The 15,830-nt window shown below is 41.6% G+C and overlaps 1 protein-coding gene across 8 annotated transcripts in view; it reads right to left on the reverse strand.

Moving 5' to 3' along the window:
* Nucleotides 1–15,830, reverse strand: part of DENND5B (DENN domain containing 5B) — a 207,736-nt gene that overhangs the window by 32,679 nt on the left and 159,227 nt on the right. For 5 of the 8 annotated variants that reach the window (XM_074403026.1, XM_039472384.2, XM_074403025.1 and 2 more), the window contains 6 exons: nucleotides 15,711–15,804; nucleotides 8,663–8,794; nucleotides 6,609–6,761; nucleotides 5,652–5,730; nucleotides 3,074–3,155; nucleotides 536–664 (listed from right to left, as the gene is read on the reverse strand). In XM_074403026.1, coding sequence (XP_074259127.1) covers nucleotides 536–664; nucleotides 3,074–3,155; nucleotides 5,652–5,730; nucleotides 6,609–6,761; nucleotides 8,663–8,794; nucleotides 15,711–15,804 — 669 coding nt within the window. Of the gene's footprint in view, nucleotides 1–535; nucleotides 665–3,073; nucleotides 3,156–5,651; nucleotides 5,731–6,608; nucleotides 6,762–8,662; nucleotides 8,795–14,271; nucleotides 14,383–15,710; nucleotides 15,805–15,830 lie in introns of all 8 variants that reach the window. The other 3 variants (XM_074403024.1, XM_074403023.1, XM_074403027.1) reach the window with 1 other exon arrangement.

Consider the following 15,830-nt stretch of genomic DNA (forward strand, 5'->3'; position numbering starts at 1 on the left):
GAGACAGGGGTATTGCTCTATTGCCCAGTGGGGAGTGCAGTGGAACAATCTTGGCTCACTGCAACCTGTGCCTCCCGGGCTCAAGCAATCCTCCCACCTCAGCCTCCCAAGTAGCTAGGACTATAGGCACACAGTACCGCACCTGACTGATGTTTGTATTTTTTGAAGATACAGGGTTTCACCATGTTACCCAGGCTGGTCTTGAACTCTTGGACTCAAGTGATCCGCCCACCTTGGCCTCCCAAAATGTTAGGATTATAGGCAACAGCCACCACACCCAACTGCAATCTAGCCTTTGGCTGTTAAATTTGGTGTGTCCTCCCCAAAATAATCAAGTATTACATCAAGATAGAATTTTTAAAGCGCATGCCTGTTAGATAAGGAAGAATGCATGTGCACAGGAAACAGCACTTCATATTGAAGAAGTCAGTTTGTCAGTTTATGCAACTTGCTTTGTATGCACACAGCTATGCATACAAAAATGTAACAAATGTATCAAATTTGAAACAGAAATGTATCAAAGATGGTATCTTACTTGGTGAGTGGTTGGTTAGAAAGCAACTGCTTAAGATGCTGAGACAAGAGCTTCTTTTCTAGAGACAGTCTTATCCATGCCCGAGCTCGTCCAACATCAGTCTTGATCTCACTCATGTTCTGAATATGCCTAAAGAAAAATGGCAACATCAAAGATACAGATTTTAAGGATAACCCTGACTAGAAAAGAAGAGTGAATAGTACTGGACACAGAAAGGATTCTTTTATACTTAAAGGAAGCAATGGATAATATACAATTGATGTTAATTAAACCTTTGAAGGTTCCATCTGAATCATGAAGTTAGTCTCACATCATAATTGCCATTACAACACAAGTACATAGACAATGTCGTAAGATAAAGCATTTAACACCCATTCCCTTTTTCAGGCTTTATTATGTCCTTGTAGCAGACTCATAGATACCTGTAAACAAGCATTTGGTTATTCCTGATTCTCAAAAAAAAAAAAGTAATGAAACAGGCTGAACACTCAAGTTTCTTTTCAAAATAATTGTTCTATAGCATAAGTGAATATCAGCCACAACTTTAATGCACTGAATTACTTTTCTTTTCTTTCCTTTTTTTTTTTTTTTTTTGAGACGGAGTTTCGCTCTTGTTACCCAGGCTGGAGTGCAATGGCCCAATCTCGGCTCACCGCAACCTCCACCTCCTGGGTTCAGGCAATTCTCCTGCCTCAGCCTCCTAAGTAGCTGAAATTACAGGCACGTGCCACCATGCCCAGCTGATTTTTTGTATTTTTGGTAGAGACGGGGTTTCACCATGTTGACCAGGATAGTCTCGATCTCTTGACCTCGTGATCCACCTGCCTCGTTCTCCCAAAGTGCTGGGATTACAGGCGTGAGCCACGGTGCCCAGCCCCACTGAATTACATTTCAAGTTGCACTGGACAATATGTGGAAAATATGAAATCTTACTTTTTTTTTTTTTTTTTTTGAGACGGAGTTTCGCTCTTGTTACCCAGGCTAGAGTGCAATGACGCAATCTCGGCTCACCGCAACCTCCGCCTCCTGGGTTCAGGCAATTCTCCTGCCTCAGCCTCCTGAGTAGCTGGGATTACAGGCATGCGCCACCACGCCCAGCTAATGTTTTGTATTTTAGTAGAGACGGGGTTTCACCATGGTGATCAGGATGGTCTCAATCTCTTGACCTCGTGATCCACCCGCCTCGGCCTCCCAAAGTGCTGGGATTACAGGCTTGAGCCACCGCACCCGGCTGAAATCTTACTTTCTATGGCATTAGAGAAAATAAGTTAGACTGCATTGATAATCTTTAATTGGTTAATTATTTTTAAACATTTTTGAAATACAAGGTCTTGCTATGTTGCCCAGGCTGGTATCAGTCTCAAGTGATCCTCTGCCCTCAGCCTCCCAAAGTGCATGACGCACTGCACTCAGATCTTATGACATTGCTTTAAACCCATACATTGTAAGAGTTGACTAAGTATTGTACCTAAAATTTTTTTTTTTTTTTTTTTTTTTGAGACGGAGTTTCGCTCTTGTTACCCAGGCTGGAGTGCAATGGCGCGATCTCGGCTCACTGCAACCTCCGCCTCCTGGGTTCAAGCAATTCTCCTGCCTCAGCCTCCTGAGTAGCTGGGATTACAGGCACGTGCCACCATGCCCAGCTAATTTTTTTGTATCTTTAGTAGAGACGGGGTTTCACCATGTTGACCAGGATGGTCTCGATCTCTTGACCTCGTGATCCACCCACCTCAGCCTCCCAAAGTGCTGGGATTACAGGCTTGAGCCACCGTGCCCGGCTCCTAAAATATTTAAACAAAAAAAGTCTCTGCATTTCTCATTCAATAAATCTGTTAGATATGGTAATGTAAAGATTTCTTAACAGTAATTGCAAGTCATGATTCTCAGATCTGTATTTGCTTCAAACTAAATCTACCTGATTGTAGCTGTTCTGCCACACATCCTGCCATTATTTGCACTTTTTTTTTTTTTTTTTTGTATCAGTGGGTAGTAGGTATTTAAGGGAGTTTTAAAAACTGAACAAAAGAAGCTATGAAATAGTTTAGGGTGGGCACTTTGGGAGGCCGAGATGGGAGAATCACGTGAGCCCAGGAGTTCAAGACCAGCCTGGGCAACATAAGACTCCATCTCTACTAACAATCAAAAAAATTAGCTGGGCGTGATGGCAGGTACCTGTAATCCCAGCTACTTGGGAGGCTGAGGCAGAAGGATTTCTTGACCCTGGGAACTGAAGCTGCAGTGAGTGGTGATTGCATCACTGAACTCCAGCCTGGGTGATAAAGCAAGACCCTGTCTCAAAATTAAAATAAAAAAAATAGTTTAGAGATGCTTTAACTCAGCTGCATTTTCCATTTGGATTTAATGTCAGGAAAGAATACAACGGTATAAAAATAAAATAAGCAAAATCATAAAAAATGCTTCCTTCAGAATACATAGGCAAAAAATACACAGACATAATTATTTGAGCAATTTAGTTAAAAGCCACAAAATACTTCAAAGTTATCAGCACATACTAACACATGTATTAATAACAAATACCTCATGTCCTGGATAAGAGAGACCCTGAGCGTTGGCAACATAACTCCTGAGTCAGATTTTCTTCTTTCTGGTCCGAGGGCAACTAAGTAGAAAAATATCAGCAACACATTAGAAAAGTAACAAAAAATATACATAATTCATACTAAATACTTTGAAACTGTTTTGATAAGAATGAATTTTAAAATCAATTAAATTTAAAATTTAAAAATTTTTAATTTTAAAAATTTAGGCCGGGCGCGGTGGTTCAAGCCTGTAATCCCAGCACTTTGGGAGGCTGAGGTGGGTGGATCCCAAGGTCAAGAGATCGAGACCATCCTGGTCAACATGGTGAAACCCCGTCTCTACTAAAAATACAAAAAAAAATTAGCTGGGCATGGTGGCGCGTGCCTGTAGTCCCAGCTACTCAGGAGGCTGAGGCAGGAGAATTATTTGAACCCAGGAGGCGGAGGTTGCGGTGAGCCGAGATCGTGCCATTGCACTCCAGCCTGGGTAACAAGAGTGAAACTCCATCTCAAAAAAATTTAAACTTCAGGGCATACACCGATGCATTTTTTTATTTTTTATTTTTTTTGAGATGAGTCTTTCTCTGTTGCCCAGGCTGGAGTGTAGTGGTGCGATCTCGGCTCACTGCAATCTCTGCCTCCTGAGTTCAAGCCATTCTCCTGCCTCAGCCTTCCGAGCAGTGGGATTACAGGTGTGCGCCACCATGCCCGGGTAATTTTTTAAAATTTTTAGTAGAGACGAGGTTTCACCATGTTGGCCAGGCTGGTCTCAGACTCCTCATCTCAGGTGATCTGCCCGCCTCAGCCTCCCAAAGTGCTGGGATTACAGGCATGAGTCACCAAACCTGGCCTCATTTCTACTTTTTTCACAGAAAAAACTGGCAGAGGAGAGGGACACTAGAGAATCCTTTTAAACTTGATCTGGATCTTTATAAATATAGTTACAGCCAGGGACAGCAGCACCTTGACATTCTGATTACAGGAGCTCCAGGGCAATGTAGTAAACTCATATTCCTAGCTGTCTGATTAAATACATTTTAAACACTATATTTCTAACAATAAACACCACATTTAGGGTAGTGTTGCCTTCTAGAGGCAGTGAGGGAAAAGGAATTAAGGATGAATAAAAGGGTCTTTAAGACCAGCACAGTGGCTCATACCTGTAATTCCAGCACTTTGGGAGGCCAAGGTGGGAGGACCTGAGGTCAGGAGTTTGAGACCAGCCAGACCAACATGGAGAAACACTGTCTGTACTAAAAAAGCAAAATTAGCTGGGCGTGGTGGCTCATGCCTGTAATCCCAGCACTTTGGGACACTGAGGCAGGTGGATCACTAGAGGTCAGGAGTTTGAGACCAGCCTGGCCAACATGGCAAAACGCTGTCTTTACTAAAAATATAAAAATTAGGTAGGCATGGTGGTTAGCACCTGTAATCCCAGGAACTTGGGAGGCTGAGGCAGGAGAACTGCTTGAACTCGGGAGGCAGAGGTTGCAGTGAGCCAAGATTGCACCACTACACTCCAGCCTGGGTGACAAGAGAGAGACTCCATCTCAAAAAAAAAAGAATTACTTTTTTTTAAAAAAACATTTGTGAATGTGCAAAGTAATTCATATTTTTTGAAAAGGTTCCGAAATGACTGATTCAGTATAAAGCATTTTATCTCAATTAGCTTCCCACAGGTACTTCTACTTTTTGTGAAATAAATGGTTATTTTACATAAAGAAAAGCAGGCTCCCTGTGTTGCAAAAAATACTAGTAGGTAGAACACTTAGCTTAAGAAACTCTACGTAATTCTAATTAACTAAAAATTAAGATACTTCTAACATGTTATGTCATCTATAAATTGAAGAAGAGCTTTGACTCCTGAAATTTTTGAGACATATGTACATATTTTTTCCCTAAAAAATCATTAATGCTGGTTATAAATTTTTTTTTTTTTTTAAATGGAGTCTTGCTCCGTCGCCCAGGCTGGAGTGTAGTGGCACCATCTCACCTCACTGCAACCTCTGCCTCCGGGGATCAATTGATTATCCTGCCTAAGCCTCCTGAGTAGCTGGGACTACAGGCATGTGCCACCACGCCTGGCTAATTTTTGTATTTTTAGTAGAGACAGGGTTTCACCATGTTGGCCAGGCGGGTCTCAAGCTCCTGACCTCAAGTGATCTGCCCGCCTTGGCCTCCCAAAATAGTGGGATTACAGGTGTGACCTACTACACCTGGCATAAAACTTTTAAGAAAAAAAATATTCTAATGCTAATGAGAGTAATGTATACTTGCAGGGTTGTTTACAATTCACTGGGGGTTTTTACAAGATACCTTACTTGATCAGCATGACAGTTTCAGTCTAGCTAATCTTATTTTCCCTGTTTTATAGATGAGGAAGCAGGAGATCAGAAAGGGCAAATGATTTTTTCCAAGGTCTCAGTTAGTAAGTAATATTGCTCCTTCTACTTTATCCCATTATTAGCAAAATGAGTAAATTTTAGCTTGAGAGAGAAGGAGATCAAGACAAGGCCCTACAGTATTGCATCTTCTCATAGTCCAATGCTGCCAGTTTTTTATCAATGATCTCATACCTGGTGATTCTGCAAGGTGCTCTTGTTTCTCTTCTCTGTCCTGAAATTGAATTAAATGTGACCACAAAGCCGACTTCCCCTGAAAGGACAAGGTGTGTAAACACTTCATTTTATAAGAAACAATTCATCAAAAAATAATTTCTCATCCAAATCATTCATATTCCAATAGCCATTTAGAAGTTTGGTGACCCAAGCTCACCCATTCCTAGCTGTGTGACATTCTGAGCATCTTCTGCATGTATTATAAAGTTCATCCTTTGTCTCACTGAGAAAACTGGCAAGAGCCTGGGGAAGGGAAGCAGCTAAGCAAAGGGGCAGCATGGGAGGCAAGATTTCTGATGTCAGCCAGTTGTTACTTAGTTGTATGTAATCAGGGCTGTCTACAGCGGCTACATTAGTAACCATGGAATTACAATGCTCTAGCAGAACAGAAAGTACTTGTGTACATCTATATGTAAAATACGTTTGGATATATGAAGTGGTAATGAGAGAAATAAATCTATGTGAGAAGAGAAAAAGGGAGGAAGAAACATGCACACATCAGGAAAAAGAAAACACAATGGGAGACTAGAGAGACAAAAGCAGAGAGATCATTTGAATTTTTTCACCCTGAATTATTAGATAACTTAAAATGGTAAGGAACTGTTAATTCTGACTACTAGAGTTTTTTCCTGGACAGTGACAAAAGCAAACATTTAATGAAACTTACTAGGGATACAGCCTCTGCAATGAATGTGCTATATTTTATCCTTTCCTGCTTAGCAGGAAAGATCCCCAAACCACCTCCTGCTCATGGGTTATATTTTCTCTTTCTGAAATTAAAATGCCTGTGGCACTTTTCTGGTCCTCTTGTGACAAAATAACCTATATTTTTTTAAATGACATATTTTTCTTCTTGTTGCATTTCTTCACAGGGCTCTTAACTGGCCATGTCACCAGGACCTCATAAACTGTTACCTGCTTGACCTGCAAGCCATGGCTCCATATTCTCTCCAGCAGGTCACAGAGGCTGGCGATCAAGGTATTCTCTTCCAGGCCAGTGATGTTTGCTTCTCCATGGCCAAGTTCCACCGCTTCGTGTCCCATCTTCTCTACCAACATGCGTTTTGTCTAAGAATATCACATGCAGTCATAAGGCACCCCAGCAGTGAAATCAAAACCAACAAGTCAATTACTGAAGTAGGAGACTTGGCTTCCCTTCATAATACTTCTATTTGCAGATTTGTAATCACCTTGGATTACAAGTCTTAATCTCTGTGGTCAACCAACTGGAGTAATATAATTTATATGTTACTATTTTGAAAGAGAAATGGAGTGTGACTAAAGAGAAAATAAGGTAATATTTATAAGGAATGCCCATGTTAAAAAGATGATTATGTACAACAATTGTCAAATGATTAACTTCTGTGATATAGGGGAATTACAGCAGACCTAGAAAGTGTGCTGTCAGGGCTGGGTGCGGTGGCTCACTCCTGTAATCCCAGCCCTTTAGGAGTCTGAAGCAGGTGGATCACCACAGATAGGAGTTTGAGACCAGCCTGGCCAACATGGTGAAACCCTATCTCTACTAAAAATATAAAAAGTAGCCGGGCAGTAGTGGTATGTGCCTATAATCCCAACTACTTTGGAGGCTAAAGCAGGAGAATCCCTTGTACCCAGGAGGTGAAGGTTGCAGTGAGCTGAGGTCGCACCACTGCACTCCAGCCTGCTGGGTGATAAAGTAAGACTCTGTCTCAAAAACAAACAAAAAGAAAATGTACTATGAGAATATGGAACTCCATCCTGCCACCACAACCTGCCCTATCACTGCCCCAGCATCTTAGCATACTAAAGATTCTTGCATTTAGTTTGACTGCACTTAGGTAAAAACCACAATAAAAATGGGCAGCTCTAAAGTTTTTGAGAACTCTAATTTGTGAATGAACCAGGACTTTCCTTCTGTTTTCCTTTTTTATCTTTTCTTTGTTCATCGAGCATGCACCAAAAAATGTAAAGAAAATGGAAATCAGTTTCATGTAAGTTAATTTGCATCAGTCTTAGTAGCTCTTATAAAACGTTAAGAACGAGAATCTAGCTCTTTTAGGCGAGAACTTTAATTCACCACACCATATACTGATGCTGAAAACAGTGTATTTATTGAACATGCAGAGAAGGTACTCAATGACTGTCAAATAAATCAATACAATTATTAGTTAAAATGATGTTTTAAGTTTTGTCAATTTGTACTGCTACCTCCAATAAACAAAGATATCTGAGAGGTGACTGTTGTGCAATATATACAAACCTGCAACTCAGCTAAGGTCTTTTTCCTTATGGGAACACAAACCATGTACAGACATAAATAAGGTTATACACAGGTACATACACAGAAACAAAAGTGTTGTCTTTCACATAAGATGACAACATTCCTGGGCCGGGCGCGGTGGCTCAAGCCTGTATTCTCAGCACTTTGGGAGGCCGAGGCGGGTGGATCACGAGGTCAAGAGGTCGAGACCATCCTGGTCAACATGGTGAAACCCCGTCTCTACTAAAAAAAATACAAAAAAATTAGCTGGGCATGGTGGCACATGCCTGTAATCCCAGCTACTCAGAAGGCTGAGGCAGGAGAATTGCCTGAACCCAGGAGGCGGAGGTTGCGATGAGCCGAGATCGCGCCATTGCACTCCAGCCTGGGTAACAAGAGCAAAACTCCGTCTAAAAAAAAAAAAAGATGACAACATTCCTGACGCAATTATGAGCGGTTTAAGACATCTCTTCATGTTGGAGAGGACAGCAATGTCTGAAAAGGTGAGAAAGATGGCACAAGGCTCTCATGTCATTGATTCTGCAGTCAGTGGAGAACCCATGAAGGTTCAATGCCCAGGTAAAGAGCACATGAGGTCAATGCCACAGTACAAGTTTTCTTCGAGCAAAATTACATGCTTAAATGGGGGTTAACGCAGTTCACCTTAGCCTCACACGTGGTGTAAACATGAATGCACCACTGTCTGGCATCAGTGAATTATACATACCTTCATTCTACATTCTTTTAATAAGCCTTCTACAAATTTCCAGTTGGTCTGTGCAATCACTGCAGGAGAGAGGTCTGACAGTTTGGGCTGCCTCAGGTTTTTTCCTAAACTTCGTGCCTCTTGCATATATTTCTAAAAATTAAGGAGTCATGCATAAACATTAGCTATTCTTCTAATCTTCTGAATCTTATACAAACAAGTGCAGAGACAAACAAAATGCGAAAAAGTCCATAAGTGTATGTGCATAACAACAATTAAAGTTTTAGTGCACCAAAAGATAGAGGACACTCATATGCCACCCCACAAGTGTTAACTCCTGTGACAAGTAAAGTGACAGAAACCCCATCAGGTTAAAACTCATTCAAAGTGAGATGACATTTCATTTCATTTAGTCTTTTTATTGGGAATACAAAAGGTTGTGATTGTCAGGATTGTGGTTGAGACAAAAAAATTTAGGTGACTGGATTATAAATCCAAGGTTCTGCAGGAGCTCAGTGGTTCTCGGATCACTAGTTTCCTCCATTCCTTTCCCCATATAGCAAGAGACTTAACATACCTCTAGCCTCCCGGGAAGTGCTCTCCAATCTAACCCTTTGCTCTATAATCAAGTCACAACACTAAAATCAGGAGCTCTAGAATCTAACTAATTTTATGACTCAGGCATATCAACTAATGTTTGTGCATCTCAGCTTGTTAAATGGGCATAAAACACGCCCACCTACCTCCCAAAAAGGCTATATAATCACTCTGAAAAGCACGATGTGCTCCAAATGAAGGAGGCCTCTTTCTGTGATGTTTTTGCTAAAGCCCTACCTTACCTGGTTGTATAATCAAGAGAAAGTGGAATTACAGTGTTACTTTTGGAGTTTATGGTAACTCTAAGGTATCACAGAAACTTAATAAAATGCTCTTGAGTTTTGGAGTTAGTGAATTTCTATTAAAATCACTACATGTGATTAGTGTAAGACATATACTCTCTTTTCTTTCTATGCTGCCTATAAAAGTTCATTCAAAGGCTGGGAGGTGGCTCATGCCTATAATCCCAGCACTTTGAGAGGCCATGGTGGGTGGATCACTAGAGGTCAGGAGTTGGATACCAGCCTGGCCAACAAGGTAAAAAACTGTCTCTACTAAAAATACAGCAGGCATGGTGGTGGATGCCTGTAGTCCCAGCTACTTGGGAGGGTGAGGAAGTATAATCACTTGAACCTGGAAGGTGGAGGTTGCAGTGAGTGGAGATAGCATCACTGCACTACAGCCCAGGCAACAGAGTGAGACTCCATCTCAAAAAAAAAAAAAAAGTTCATCCAGATACCTTATGTTTACATCAGCATCACAGGGTAGAATTTTCTAAAATGTCCAAATGTCTTAGGACCATATTTAGAAAATAACAGCTCTACATTATATAGTAAAACTAGCAGTTTATTGGCTGGTGGGGGGAGGCAGTGGGGAGACAGAGACTGCAAGCCAGCACATCCTCCCACAGGCACATATGTGAAATCTATCCTTACTATCTTCAGAGAACTTGATATTATAAAAGAAGATGTGTAAAATCCTTTGCATTCTTTAAAAAAGATAATTTGTACATGTAATATATTTCTCCTTTGGAAGAAAAGTAATCTGTCAAGTGTGGTACAAATAAAAAAGAAATCCCACTGATTAGGGATTCAACTGATCAGTTTACCTGCTACTTCCCAACCTTTGTGAAAAAAAGCAAAATTGATGAAATAATGTTTTTTTCCAGTCCAATCATTTTAACAGTTGTCTCTATTTCTCAATTTCCCCTTCTTTCTTTGACCCTCTTAAAAATGTTTGAAGCAGAAAAAGCACACATAAATGGTCTGGGAACTAAATGTCTGCAGAGTTTATTTTATTTTTAAAATCTATCAACTATTACCAGCAGAGAAGCCCAATGTAATAAGGTCTATGTAAACAGTCTGAAGGTTAGTAAGCTGTTTTTTGTTTTTGTTATTTTTTTCTTGAGACGGAGTCTTGCTCTGTCACCCAGGCTGAAATGCAGTGCCTTGGTCTTGGCTCACTGCAACCTCTGCCTCCAGGATAAAAAAGCAATTTTCCTGCCTCAGCCTCCAGAGTAACTGAGATTACAGGTGCCCGCCACCACACCCAGTTAATTTTTGTATTTTTAGTAGAGATGAGGTTTCGCTATGTTGGCCAGGCTGGTCTTAAACTCCTGACCTCATGTGATCCACTTACCTCTGCCTACCAAAGTGTTGGGATTACAGGCGTGGGCCATCACTTTTTCTTTCTTTTTAAGACAGAGTCTCGCTTTGTTGCCCCAGCTGGAGTACAGTGGTGCAATTGTGGCTCACTGTTAACCTCCGCCTACCGGGTTCAAGTGATTCTCCTACCCCAGCCTCCCAAGTAGCTGGAATTACAGGCAGGTGCTACAACACCTGGCTAATTTTTGTATTCTTAGCAGAGATGGGGTTTCACCATGTTGGCCAGGCTGGTCTCGAACTCCCGATCTCAAATGATTCGCCTGCCTCAGCCTCCCAAAGGGTTGGGATTACAGGTGTGAGCTGCCCAGCCTGAATACCGTTTTTGTTTGGTTTTTGTTTGTTTTTTTTTTTTTTTTTTGAGACGGAGTTTCGCTCTTGTTACCCAGGCTGGAGTGCAATGGCGCTATCTCGGCTCACCGCAACCTCCGCCTCCTGGGTTCAAGCAATTCTCCTGCCCCAGCCTCCTGAGTAGCTGGGATTACAGGCACGCACCACCATGCTCAGCTAATTTTTTGTATTTTTAGTAGAGACGGGGTTTCACCATGTTGACCAGGATGGTCTCGATCTCTCGACCTTGTGATCCACCCGCCTCGGCCTCCCAAAGTGCTGGGATTACAGGCTTGAGCCACCGTGCCCGGCCCTGGTTTTTGGTTTTTTGAGACAGTCTCACTCTGCTATGCAGGCTGGAGTGCAGTGGTGTGATCTTGGCTCACTGCAGCCTCTGCTTCCCACAGAGTCTCGCTCTGCTGCCCAGGCTTGAGTGCAGTGGCATGATCTTGGATCACTGCAGCCTCCGCCTCCCAGGTTCAAGCAACTCTCCTGCCTCAGCCTCCTGAGTAGCTGGGACTACAGGCACATGCCACCATACTCGGCTAATTTTTGTATTTTTAGTAGAGATGGGGTTTCACCATGTTGGCCAGGCTGGTCTCGAACTCCTGTTCTTAAGTGATCTGCCTGCCTTGAACTCCCAAGTGCAGAGGTTAAAAGTGTGAGCCACTGCGCCTGGCCCCTGAATACGTTTTAAAGTCAGTTATCGGGTTAAAAATTAAGGACTGTCTGCCGGGCACGGTGCCTCACGCCTGTAATCCCAGCACTTTGGGAGGCCAAAGTGGGCAGATCATGAGGTCAAGAGATTGAAACCATCCTGGCCAACACGGTGAAACCCTGTTCCTACTAAAAATACATACAGAAAGTTAGCTGGGCTTGGGGGGCACACGCCTGTAGTCCCAGCTACTCAGGAGGCTGAGGCAGGAGGATTACTTCAACTCAGGAGGCGGAGGTTGCAGTGAGCTGAGATGGTGCTGAGATCGCACCACCGTACTCCAGCCTGGAGAGAGCAAGACTCTGTCTCAAAACACAAAACAAACAAATTAAGCCCTGTTTAAAGTTTATGTCCTGTTTTATATAAATGAAAACAAGTTAGATGGCGGCTCTCTTTTGAGTGACCACTTTACTGAGCTCCTAGCACATATGTGGCAGGTACAGTTATTAGCCAACAGTGGATTCCATAGGGCCATGTGCAAAGTCTTCTTCTGAGCATCTCTGCTGGAGCCACAGAACTAGCAACATTCTATGGACATGAACAGAAAGGATACCAGGGGTGGCAAGCGGCCTCTCTTCACAGAAAGAAGGGAGGCTGCCTCTGCAAGTTGTAAAAACAGAGCAAGTGCCTCTAAAATAAACAAGTAATGATAAAAATATCATCTAGAGGCCGGGCGCAGTGGCTCACGCCTGTAATCCCAGCACTTTTCGAGGCTGAGGCGGGTGGATTACGAGGTCAAGAGATTGAGACCATCCTGGTCAACATGGTGAAACCTCATCTCTACTAAAAATACAAAAATTAGCTGGGCATGGTGGTGCAAGCCTGTAGTCCCAGCTACTCGGGAGGCTGAGGCAGGAGAAGTGCTTGAACCCAGGAGGCAGAAGTTACGGTGAGCTGAGATCGTGCCATTGCATTCCAGCCTGGGTAACGAGAGTGAAACTCTGTCTCAAAAAAAAAAATAAATAAATAAAACCATCTGGAGGAAAAAATATATTTCAAGATGAAAAATATACAAGAGACACCTTTCACAAGAAATGCTTTTATAATAAAGTCTAGAAGAACCCCAGATTTCTTCTGAGATTACTACTGTGTTCTTTATTTCTGCTGAAGACAAACACAACAAACTACTAGGAACTACCTATGAAAATATTTCCTATTATTCAGCCAGGCGAGGTGGCTCATGCCTGTAATCCCAGCACTTTGGGAGGCTGATGTGGGCAGATCACCTAAGGTTGGGAGTTTGAGATCAGCCTGACCAACATGGAGAAACCTCATCTCTACTAAAAACATAAAATTAGGTGGGCAGGGTGGTGCACGCCTGTAATCCTAGCTACTCCAGAGGCTGAGGCAGTAGAATTGCTTGAACCAGGGAAGTAGAGGTTGCGATGAGCCAAGATTGCATCACTGCACTCCAACCTGGGCAACAAGAGCAAAACTCTGTCTCAGAAAAAGAAAAAGAGAAAGAAAATATATCCATCCTATTACTCAATAAACACCAAACTAACTGCTCTTTAATACAGGCTCTCAGAATTTTCTAATAAACACCCCAGCCCTTTAGCTGGTGGTTCAACTTGTTAAGAGAAGACTGTTGTAAAATAAAGTAGATTTAAGCTAATATGGGGGGAAAATACAAGCAAGATTTCTAAGTTACTTGTGGCCTCAAGTGAACTGCGGTTAATGCAAGCTGGCATGCAAGGTAAATGGAAAGAATATTGGTCTAGAAGTCAGAATTCCTGGGCTATAGGCCCAGCTCTGCCTTTGTGTGCTTTTAACTCTGGGCAAATCTCTTAGACTTCAATTAATCATGTCAAATTGGATAAGATGACCTTAAAGATTCCTCTTGGCACTAAGATTCTATGTTGATGACTGAATTTTCTGACCACATAAAATACACACCAGGAACGGGAAGTTAAAATTCTGCAGAGATAAAAATTCTAGCAAAATAAAGGCTATTTGAAGTTGAATCACATCTGTACTTCTAGAAAACACTTAAATAAAGGGGAGTTTGTATATTTAATACATGTTCCCTTTTGAAGTAAAGCAATTTGCTATCTGGCACCAAAAAAAAAAAATCCCACTGATCAGAGATCCGAATGATTAGTTTTACATGTCAACAGCATAGAATTACTCATATTAGCACACAGAAACACAGAAAGGGACTAAACACAACAGGAAGCAGGAAGCAAAGTGGGGAGTGTGAGTTCACATCACAAGGTCATGTGAGGCATTCTAGAGCTATATGCACTCACACATGTGTAACATTCAAGGAACATCAAAGACAAGATTGGGGGAACATCTGGGAAAGTACTTTCAGGCAAAGAACATACCAGGCAGCACTCAGAGAAGGATTTTTTAGGAAGTCGTGCAGGAGGAGGTGGACCCTGATCCCACTCCCAGAATGCCATGGAGTTCTGACAGACCAAAAGTTCCCCGGAAGGCTAAGAGGATGGAGAAGTGCCAATGACAGAAAAGCAAAAAAGAAAAGGAAAGGGAGAAAGAGACAAGCAGAACAAGCATGCATATGATAAAATCACAGCAAAAGAGAGGGGAGAGGAAAAATTACAGTAGCAAAAAATAAAAACAAAACACTACACAGATGATGCTTCAGTTCTTAATAAAATGTTTAAAATCATACATGTATGAACACAAAAACAACAGATGTTTGGAATGTTTTCTGCTTTATTTCTATAAATTAGATTCTAGAAAACAATTAACAAGTCTTCTGACTACATTTTTCTTTGGATCATAAGATATAGGCTGGGTGTGGTAGCTCACATCCATAATCCCAATATTTTGCGAGGCTGAGGCAGGAGCATCACTTGAGCCCAGGAGCTCGAGATCAGCCTGGGCAACATAGCAAAACATGAGAAATATATATATATATATATGTATGTATTTTAATTGTGGCAGATTTCAAAAAGAAAAAAAATCAAAACTTACTTGTAATTATTCAACTGTATAATTATGGTTTTATTTACAAAGAGTAAAAGTATAAGGATCTAAAAATAATTTCAAAACACTTTCAAAAATATAAAGTAGATTTAGATATTCAAGAAAAAAATGGTGTCAGCAAGCAAAGAATAAAGCATAGGCAAGTACATCACATTACTTATTATAATTAAATTATGCTTGAAACTTAGAAATGTCTACACCTCTCCAGTAGACAATTTTTCTCCCTATAGGAGACACAGTAACTAAAAATTTATCCTAAACTCGATTTTTACTTGATGTAATACACAGCAAGACTTGTTTTAGAGCCTTATTTTAGATGTCTTGAAATTACAAAAATGGGCCAGGCGTGGTGGCTCACACCTGTAATCCCAGCATTTTGAGAGGCCAAGGCAGGCAGACCACAAGGTCAAGAGATAAAGACCATCCTGGCCAACGTGGTGAAACCCTGTCTCTACTGAAAACACAAAAATTAGCTGGGTGTGGTGGTGGGTGCTTGTAATCCCAGCTACTCGGGAGGCTGAGGCTGGAGAATCACTTGGACCCGAGAGCTGGAGGTTGCAGTGAGCCCACATTGCACCACTGCACTCCAGCCTGGCAACAGAGTGAGATTCTATCTAAAAAAAAAAAAAAATTACAAAAATGGAAAAAAGGGTGTTTCTGCTATATGTCTGTACAAAAGGATTCATATTTTAAACTATAAGTAAACAGTTTTTTTAAAAGAATATTAAGAATCTACATAATGACATCTGCTGGAAGGAATAAGCCTAGTTCATGGCACTTTCTTTGAGGCACCCTAGGAAGGCAGACCACGTACCTCCCTTAAGTCGTTGTCCAGCCCAACATGCTCAGAATGCTGGCGAAGGCGTTCTTTCCTGCGCTGTGCAGTGGCACTCCGATTTACCCAGCGACTGAAACAACCAAATTATTTAAAAAT

The sequence above is a fragment of the Saimiri boliviensis genome, chromosome 7 (assembly GCF_048565385.1).
Source record: "Saimiri boliviensis isolate mSaiBol1 chromosome 7, mSaiBol1.pri, whole genome shotgun sequence".
NCBI lineage: Eukaryota > Metazoa > Chordata > Mammalia > Primates > Cebidae > Saimiri > Saimiri boliviensis.